Here is a 10377-nt window from a genome sequence, read left to right on the forward strand (position 1 = left end):
TCTGTTTAGCATAGTGTGCTGCCCGACTGGTATTTTGCCTCTTCTGTCATTGTATCCGGATATATGACACTACAAGTAACGTTACACCTACAACGAGCCAGAACTATTGGCTTTGTCAGTGGTTGTTAGTTGCATAAATTAAAAATGCAGCAACCATGGCTTCGTTAAATAGAATATTGAAAATTCACTTTTCTAAAATGATGAGACTGAAAGAACTCTAGCCTCTTCTTTTTAACTTGTTTCACTACCTTTTCATGAACTGGATTCTCACATAGTAGAATGGCATTTTGTTAATTTCTTCCACCTGACTGAATGGCCTGTCCTAGACCAAGGCAGGAGGAGGACCAGCCCATGCTATAATAGCCCAGACTGCCCCATTTTCATTCTGTATGAGGCAATCAGCCGCAGACAGAATGACAATGGGCGGGGTGGGGCTGCTCTTGTGCTCAGAGGAGTGTAAGGTGGCCCAATGAGGGAGCTGAGTGAGGCTTCTCGAAGGGGAACAGTGCTGTTCCCCAATGGCCAAAATTACGGACAAAAGGCGTCCGTAACAGGGATCATCAAGGACAACGGATGTGAGACCCAAATTACGGACGGTCAGTGAAATTTACAGACCGTTGGTCACCCTAACCCCTGCTGACACACACCAACACCCTCATGCGTGTGTGGCAGGGAGAGCTATCAGTGATTTAGGTGAGCTGTGGTTGAGGTCTGGACAGGTGTGTGCTTAAGTGTCTGTCCCTGCTCAGCCAGAAACTAACCAGTGATCTCAAAAGGATCCCATGCTGCCTCATTTTAATCACCATCATCAGCAAAGGTCTCTCCACCCAAGACGCTATCTCAGCAAATGCTGGCTCTGGTGGAGGGAAGTACTATTAATACAATTTAGAAAGCAGAGCATTGCCAAAGCATCCTGAGCCACATCAATCGCAGACCAAGGAGCATAGGAGCCATCATAATGCCTGTCGAGAAGGCTTTCCACACATACTGGGTAAGAAGGAGGTGGGTTTGATTTATAGTCTTAAGATCACATGTTGTTACTGTGGAGTTTATATCACAGCACGGGGGGGCTTGAGCACTGCAGTTGCATCTCAGCCATTACCTTTACCAAAAACAGCCCACCGGTCTGGCTTATGAATAGAAGTGCCTTTTGTGCAATTGATGGGTTTAGACACTCAATAAGTCATCATACATGCACTCTGTCACTCATCTTTGCACGCATCCATTCACAACTCATTATTGCATTCACTCTCGGACACAACCACAATAAAATGTACCCACTTAATAACATATGCAAGATAAATGAAAGTAATACAATTAGAAAAAGAAAAAATGCTTCTGTCTAAACACTGCAGCAACAATTCAAGCTATCGCGGCTGATTAGGGGTGTTACCCCAACACATGTCCCAGAAATGCTTGTTTCTGGTCCAGGGAGGACCAGCTTGGCAGTTCCGGCTGGATTGTTCACATGAGGAGCAGGGTCAAGACCGATTGGCATATGGCTGGGTCAAAACTGCGGTGGCGTATTGAGCAAAAGAACAATAGATTTAACCCGGATCTCTTGACTAAAGGTGAATGTTTTATTCCTTCAGGGTTCTGGCCAACATTTTTTGCCACAGCCCTTTTCGCCCTAAGTGGGATGGGTATGCCCAGGTGTGGGTCCTTTGCTCGCGGTGCCACTGAATTTAAGCTAGACTGGCTAATGAGAGGGGTTACTCTGAAAATTGTCCCATGATGCTTAGTTCTGGTCCAAGGAAGTCCCAGCTTGGCAGTTCCGGCTAGACTGTTCCCATGAGGAGCAGGGTAAAGACCGATTTGTATATGGCGGAGTCGAAACTGCGGTGGATTAGTGAACAAAAGAACAATGGATTTAACCCAGATCTCTCGACTAAGGGTGAATGTTTTATTCATTCAGGGTTCTGGCCATCATTTGTTGCCACAGCCCTTTTCACCCTAAGTGGGATGGGTGTGCCCAGACGTGAATCCCTTGCTCGCGGTGCCACTGAATTTAAGCTAACCTGGCTGATGAAGGGTGTTACCCCGAAATTCATCCCAGGATGCTTTATTCTGGTCCAGGGAAGTCCCAGCTTGGCAGTTCGGGCTGGACTGTTCCCATGAGGAGCAGGGTCAAGACTGATTTGCATATGCTCAGGTCCAAACTGAGTGGTGTAGTGTGTAAAATAATAGATTTACCCCAAACCTCTTGACTAGGGGTGAATGTTTGATTAATTCAGCATTCCGTCCATCATTTGTTGCGCAACACTATTCGCTCTATGCTCCAAGTGGGATGAGTTTTCCCAGATATGGGTCCCTTGCTCGCTGTGCCACTGGATTCAAGCTAGCCTGACTAATGAGGGGTGTTGCCCTGAAACCGATCCCAGGACAGCTGTTTCTGCTTCAGGGAGGACCCGGATTGGCAGGTCGAGCTGGACTGTTCCCATCAGGAGCAGGCTCAAGGCTGATTACCATATGGCTGGGTATAAACTGGGGCAGCATTTTGAGCAGAAGAAGGATGGATTTAACCCAGATCTCTTGACTGTGGGTGAATGTTTGATTCATTCAGCATTCTGTCACCCATGCCCAGACATGGGTCCCTTGCTCGCTGTGCCACTGGATTCAAGCTAGCCTGGCTGATGAGGGGTGATACCCCGAAACCAGTCCCAGGATGTTTGTTTCTTGTCCAGGGAGGACTTGGCCTGGCAGTTCCGGCTGGACTGTTTCCATGAGGAACAAGGTAAATACTGTTTTGCATATGGCTGGGTCCAAACTGGGATGGCATAGTGAGCAAAAGAAGGATGGATTTACCCAGGTCTCTTGACTAGGGGTGAATGTTTGATTCATTCAGCATTCCTTCACCCATGCCCAGACGTGGTCCCTGGCTCGCTGTGCCACTGGATTTAAGCTAGCCTGGCTTATGAGGGGTGTTATCCCGAACCCGGTCCCAGGATACTTGTTTCTGGTCCAAGGAGGACCTGGCTTGGCAGTCCGGGCTGGACTGTTCCCTAGAGGAGCAGGGTAAAGACTGATCTGCATATGGCTCTGTTCAAACTGGAGTGGCGTATACAAAAAAGAAGGATGGATTTAACCAAGATCTCTTGACTGGGGGTGAATGTTTAATTCATTCGGCATTCTGTCCATCATTTGTTCCCAAAACATTTTTCGTCCTAAGTGGGATGGGTATGCCCAGACATGGGTAACATAACAATATTCCCTCGTGACCTACACAGTTTTAATAGTGACAAAATTCTACACTTTGGCAAATATTATTTAACAAAGGGTAACACCATTAGCTTTTTTTCATTTGTAGTTTTTATTATTTTTTGTGTACAAAATATCTTTCATCTATTTCTTATTTTAACATTTAAGTTTACAAAGTTCATTTAGTAAAACATTTAATAATTCATAAGAACAGTAAAAGACATAACCATACCATGCAGAAAAACCATATAGAACTAAACGATTCTTACAAATTCACACAGCAAGCTCTCTCATTCACACTCCATTCACTCCTTATTCTGAGGGATCGCAGTTTTAGGCGCGAATTTTGTACGCAAGGTCGACGCGTTTCGGTGGTATAAACCACCTTCCTCAGGACCTTTTAGCAGAATAATCACTTATTCATAAACGACAATAACCACTGCATGGAAGGGTATCCGAGTGATTTCAAAGGGGTAGATCCACTGCTTCGATAAGAAGTTCATATCAAAAGGAAATACCAATCTTACAAGTACCAAGTACACTGACTTACAATTCCTCGAGCGGTCATAGTTACGAGGATTTTCTAACCCACGGCACGTTACGAGGGAGCGCCGGCAGGAGTATTGCAAGACGCATTCGAAAACAGACAAATTAACGGCATACAAATTAAAGACCTAACTTGAACAATTTGAGGAGTAAAATACAAGATCACGTAGAGGCAAGAAGAAGTTTTGGTGGCCTAAGCGTTATATATCCAAAAAGAAGGAAATCGTTATCCTCCGGAAGAGGTTATTCAGCCTGAGAAAATCCTCGTAACTATGACCGCTCGAGGAATTGTTAGTCAGTGTACTTGGTACTTGTAAGATTGGTATTTCCTTTTGATATGAACTTCTTATCGAAGCAGTGGATCTACCCCTTTGAAATCACTCGTATACCCTTCCATGCAGTGGTTATTGTTCGTTTATGAATAAGTGATTATTCTGCTAAAAGGTCCTGAGGAAGGTGGTTTATACCACCGAAACGCGTCTACCTTGCGTACAAAATTCGCGCCTAAAACTGCGATCCCTCAGACGCAGAATAAGGAGTGAATGGAGTGTGAATGAGAGAGCTTGCTGTGTGAATTTGTAAGAATCGTTTAGTTCTATATGGTTTTTCTGCATGGTATGGTTATGTCTTTTACTGTTCTAATGAATTATTAAATGTTTTACTAAATGAACTTTGTAAACTTAAATGTTAAAATAAGAAATAGATGAAAGATATTTTGTACACAAAAAATAATAAAAACTACAAATGAAAAAAAGCTAATGGTGTTACCCTTTGTTAAATAATATTTGCCAAAGTGTAGAATTTTGTCACTATTAAAACTGTGTAGGTCACGAGGGAATATTGTTATATGTTACTTTTGTTGTTCCTCTCTTTCCCTGACCTGTAAAATAGATATAGAGGGGGTCCCATATTTATGTCAATATGCCCAGACGTGGGTCCCCTGATCTCTGTGACATTGGAGTCAAGCTAGCCTGGCTGATGAGCGGTTCTACAGTGAACCCGGTCCGAGGATCCTGGTTTCTGGTCCAGGGAGGTCCCAACATGGCAGTTTGTACTGGACTGTTACCATAAGGAGCAGGCTCATGACTGTTTTGCATATGGTTGGGTCCAAACTGGGATGGCGAATGGCGCAAAAGAAGAATGGATTTAACCCAGATCTCTTGACTAGTGGGGAATATTTGGTTCATTCAGCATTCTGTCCATCATTTGTTGCTACAGCACTTTTTTGCCATAAGTGGGATGGGTATGCCCAAAATTTGGTCCCCTGCTCACTGTGCCACTGGATTTAGCCTGGCAGATGAGGGGTATTATCCCGAAATCGGTCCCAGGATGCTCATTTCTGCTCCAGAAGAGGACCTGGCCTGGCAGTTCCGGCAGGACTGTTCCCATGAGGACCAGGGTAAATACTGTTTTGCATGTGAGTGGGTCCAAACTGGTGTGGCATAGTGAGCAGAGGAAGGATGGATTTAACCCAGATCTCTTGACTGTGGGTGAATGTTTGATTTGCTCTGCATTCCATCCGTCATCTGTATGTCTTTTGCTTTCTTGCCCTTAAGTGAGCCGGGTATGCCCAGACGTGGGTCCTGGGCTCGCTGTGCCACTGGATTCAAGCTAGCCTGTCTGATGAGGGGTGATACCCCGAAACCAATTCCAGGATGCTTGTTTCTGGTACAGGGAGGACCTGGCCTGGCAGTTCCAGCTGGACTGTTTCCATGAGGAGCAGGGTAAAGACTGATTTGCATATGGCTGGGTCCAAACTGGGGTGGCGTATTGGGAAAAAGAAAGATGGATTTAACCCAGATCTCTTGACAGGGGGTGAATACTTAATTCATTCAGCATTCTGTCTATCATTTGTTGCCACAGCACTTTTTCCTGTAAACGGGATGGGTATGCCCAGACGTGGGTCCCTTGCTCACTGTGCCACTGAATTTAAGCTAGCCTGGCGGATGAGTGGTGATACCCAGATATCGGTCCCAGGATGCTTGTTTCTGCTCCAGAGAGGACCAGGCCTGGCAGTTCAGCAAAACACACAAGATGATGGACGGAATGTTGCACAATGGCAAAACATTCACCCCCAGTCACAGATCTGGGTTTAATCCATTGTTGTTTTGCTCACCAAGCCACCCCAGTTCAGACATGGCCATATGCAAATCAGTCTTGACCCTGTGCCTCATGGGAACAGACCAGCCCGAACTGCCAAGCCATGTCTTTCCTGGACCAGAATCAAGCATCCTAGGACCGGTTTCTGGCTATCAGCCGTCTTCAGCCAGGATAGCTTGACTCCAGTGGCTTTGTTAGCAAGGGACCCATATCTGGGCATACCCTTCCCACATAGGGTGAACAGCAAAACACACAAGATGATGGACGGAATGTTGCACAATGGCAAAACATTCACCCCAGTCACAGATCTGGGTTTAATCCATTGTTGTTTTGCTCACCAAGCCACCCCAGTTCAGACATGGCCAAATGCAAATCAGTCTTGACCCTGTGCCTCATGGGAACAGTCCAGCCCGAACTGCCAAGCCACGTCTTTCCTGGACCGGAATCAAGCATCCTAGGACCGGTTTCTGGCTATCAGCCGTCTTCAGCCAGGATAGCTTGACTCCAGTGGCTTAGTGAGCAAGGGACCCACGTCTGGGCATACCCTTCCCAAATAGGGTGAACAGGCAAAACACACAAGATGATGGACGGAATGTTGCACAATGGCAAAACATTCACCCCCAGTCAAAGATCTGGGTTTAATCCATCGTTGTTTTGCTCACCAAGCCACCCCAGTTCAGACATGGCCATATGCAAATCAATCTTGACCCTATGCCTCATGGGAACAGTCCAGCCCGAACTGCCAAGCCATGTCTTTCCTGGACAGGAATCAAGCATCCTAGGACCGGTTTCTGGCTATCAGCCGTCTTCAGCCAGGATAGCTTGACTCCAGTGGCTTAGGGAGCAAGGGACCCGCATCTGGGCATACCCTTCCCACATAGGGTGAACAGCAAAACACACAAGATGATGGACGGAATGTTGCACAATGGCAGGACTGTTCCCATGAGGACCATGGTAAAGACTGTTTTGCATATGGATGGGTCCAAACTGGGGTGGCGTAGTGAGCAGATGAAGGATGGATTTAACCCAGATCTCTTGACTGGGGTGAATGTTTGATTTTCTCTGCATTCCATCCGTCATCTGTATGTCTTTTGCTTTCTCGCCCTAAGTGAGCCGGGTGTGCCCAGACATGGGTCCCGGGCTCGCTGTGCCACTTGATTCAAGCTAGCCTGGCTGAAGAGGGGTGAAACCCCAAAACTGGTCCTAGGATGCTTGTTTCTGGTACAGGGAGGACCTGGCCTGGCAGTTCCAGCTGGGCTGTTCCCATGGGGAGCAGGGTCAAGAATTATTTCCATATGGCTGGGTCCAATCTGGGGTGGCATAGTGATCAAAAGAAAAAGGGATTACACTCTCTTGAGTGGGGGGTAAGTGGTTGAAAAATGTCAGTACTTCATCCATCATCTTGTTGTGTTTGCGATATCCCCAGAACGCAACTGTTATTCTTATGTTAGGTTTTAGTGTCACAAAAGAGACGTAGCCAAAATGTGGCGACTGAAGCAAACCCTCACAAAAGCCATATGGCAAATGGGTATGGAGTGTACGGAGGCATAAAGGGTAGTATATGAGGGATGGGATGTCCAAGGAAATTTGATATGAATTGGCAGAAATGGAAAGGCTACCCCTGGTTCAGCAATGCTTCATGTGTCATTGGGTAGTGAGGCCTCCGCATAAGATCTCCTCACATCAGGACAAGCTGATGACTGCGCAGGGACAGCAGTAGCAATGGAAAACCATGAAGCTAAAGAGGTTAAGTTGAGAAAGGGGTTGAATGGAAATCTCCTTTTGGAGCTAGTAATTGCTCATTTGAATACGTACAGTGTTATACATTTTTAAAACAAAAACAAATAAAAAGAATTACTGAAACATATAACCGGAGCTAAGGGGATAGTGCCTTTATAACTTGTGGTGGACCTTCATCCACCACAACTAATTAACCACTTTCTCACAATATACACAAGGAGATTCTAGGTTGGTTGACCTTCCAATTATGAAGATACTGGAAAGGAGTCATGTAGCTCAAATGGAAACTGATATGCAATTGTACTTACCACAAATACCCTATGTAACATTCATTAGTGTTGCCTTTAGGTAGCGCCCTCAGATTAATGAACATCTCAGCAAATCCATTCTAAGAAGTCTCTTGTATTGCAGTTAAGTTTGATTTTGCCATCAGGAAAGGGTTTCCATGTTGTAGTTCTATGAAAGATTGATCATTGGTCAGACATGGTGTGTTTAGTATATCAAATGGTCCTTGGTCAGAGGGTCATTTGGTCCCGGCTTGTGCTTGGCGTTTTAGTACTTGTTTGTACAATTCGTACTGAACATAACAATATTGTTAACAATATTGTACCACATGTACAATATTGTACCAAATGTACCAGATATCCTAATACATGGCTAGATATTGTAACAGCAAAGCGGTTATTTATGTATTATTTTGATTAATATTCTGACCTAGAACATACCTACACCCAAAGACCAGCACAGCACTTGGTAAGAAAATCTCAAACGTTATGTTCAGTGCACCAAACCATATGGCACTTGGAATCTACTTGAAACAAGATTACCGAACTAAAATCTGGTTCCACCATGTTATTTGGACAGAAACAGAGAGCCCACTATCTCACACATTAAATGTATAAGAGTGATACAAACTGAATCACATCATTTAGTTAAAACATATTGAAGGCATGATTAGAATCCAGATATTCATGCTCCAAGTCAATAATTTAGCCATTATGCATGTAAAGCAAGAAATACAAGGAGGTTGTTATAACTTTAAAAACATCTTTCATAAATATAGAGTCTACATTCTGAGATTTAGGAATTGGTAATTTTTAATTTCTTGTTTTCTACTCTGAACTGTCGTTTTGGGAATTAGGATCTGTCTGTATAAGATTGTCACTGCTTTTGCCATAAAACGTTACTTTTCAACCAAACTGTGTGTGTCCCTGGGCAGTGTTATGTATTTACTTGCTTTCTTGAGTAGTGCGAACCAGACCCTGAAACGTAGTATAGTGCTTTACATATGACATTGTCAATAGTAATAGTCACACCCATAGCTGTTCCATTTGCTTCTCTATTTATGCTAAATGCTTTATCTTTCCATATTTGAGTGGAATTGAAAATGAGCTGAACATCAGTATTAAGCACGATATTACATTGATGGTGTTGATTGCACTGCTTTATTTAAATATATCGAACGCGTCATACAGCTGGAAAAGGCAAGAGCGCTTTCGTGGCCGGCTAGCACCCTATTCCGTACACTTCTGACCAAGAATGAAATCTCATTTGGGAACGTATGCATTGATTGTTAATTCTCGTCCACTGACAGTTATGTTTTTGTCAGCCAATGAGAGAATCTTCAATCTGCAGTGGGGAGTTAATAATTGCAGAAGTAAGCTGTATTCTGTGAAATACCTCAGAGTGATTTATTCGCCATCGTGCTTACAATACATATATTCAGTTGACTGGCACACTCCCTATAACAACCAGCACAATGAACACACTGGGTCTTGGAATATAAAATCAGTCAGTGCCAAGCGTTTAACGTATTAATTTAGGGTCGTGCGTCACAAACATCCTAGTAGAACTGGATTTTTTCATTTAAGCGTAATTTAATAGATTACACTGAAAATGTGTTTTCCCACCTAAAAAAAAGAGTGTACAATTGGGGGCTGGTCACTTAGGACAAACCCGTGGCCGCACAAGCTATATTATAAGAGGTTAGTATTACAGGGGACTCACCTGAGCTCCTGGATACTGAGGACAAGCCCCTGGATACTGAGGACTCAGAGCGGGACCAGCACTGTCAGCTACCATCTTCACTTGCTGCTTACTGTATGTTCAACCGAATACTTGCTGAGCCAGAATGTAGTCAGTAGGCGTGGCTGAACCACTCTGACTGGAGCATGTTCACAAGTCCCTCTTCGCTTTCTGTGGTGCCTACGCCGTTGTCATGGTGGCTTCCCAAATAAAGGTTTTTATTTATTGATTCAAGCTGCGCGAGCTAGGAGCCAGTATAACGTGTGCCTTGTTTATTGGATAGTCTTGGCCACGGACAGCTGTAACCGTACTTGTTGATTCATAACCTACGGCCAGGGAAGATTTAATAAACTTCTGTAGCCCAGAACATCCTCACATTTGCCTTCCGAATGTATTTTTCGGGTCTAGTCTTTCAGGCACCTCTTTCTGCAGCATTGCCCCTCCCTTAACCGTACTTTTGCTATCTCCCGCGGTTTCCCGCCACACCGTATCCTAGCCAATAAGAAGGCTGGAATGTTGGTACGCTTCGTTAGGATTGTTTCCAGCCTTGGCGTTTATTTATTTTTTCATATTGGCACTGGCTGTTATTCTGGGCAGTTATAGGGAAGCAGTTGTGCCTTGTTTGTCTGTACACAATGTTCAACAATGCGGTTACAGTGGCACGTTGAAAGGTATTTAACGTCACACCCTATTTAACTGCGATAACAGAGCGCATAATAACCGGTTAACTACGGAGCCTTCCCCACCCCAGTGCATAGCCATCTTTTG

General features: G+C 44.5%; 1 protein-coding gene across 1 annotated transcript in view; it reads right to left on the reverse strand.

The window, feature by feature from the left end:
• The window catches only part of LOC144786252 (meiosis-specific coiled-coil domain-containing protein MEIOC-like), a 262476-nt gene extending 252596 nt beyond the window's left edge, over positions 1–9880 (reverse strand). The window contains exon 1 of the mRNA XM_078665297.1: positions 9592–9880. Coding sequence (XP_078521423.1) covers positions 9592–9666 — 75 coding nt within the window. The 5' untranslated portion in view covers positions 9667–9880. The remainder of the gene's footprint in view (positions 1–9591) is intronic.
• Positions 9881–10377: the final 497 nt, after the last annotated feature.

This window comes from Lissotriton helveticus, chromosome 10 (genome assembly GCF_964261635.1).
Source record: "Lissotriton helveticus chromosome 10, aLisHel1.1, whole genome shotgun sequence".
Taxonomy (NCBI): Eukaryota; Metazoa; Chordata; class Amphibia; order Caudata; family Salamandridae; genus Lissotriton; species Lissotriton helveticus.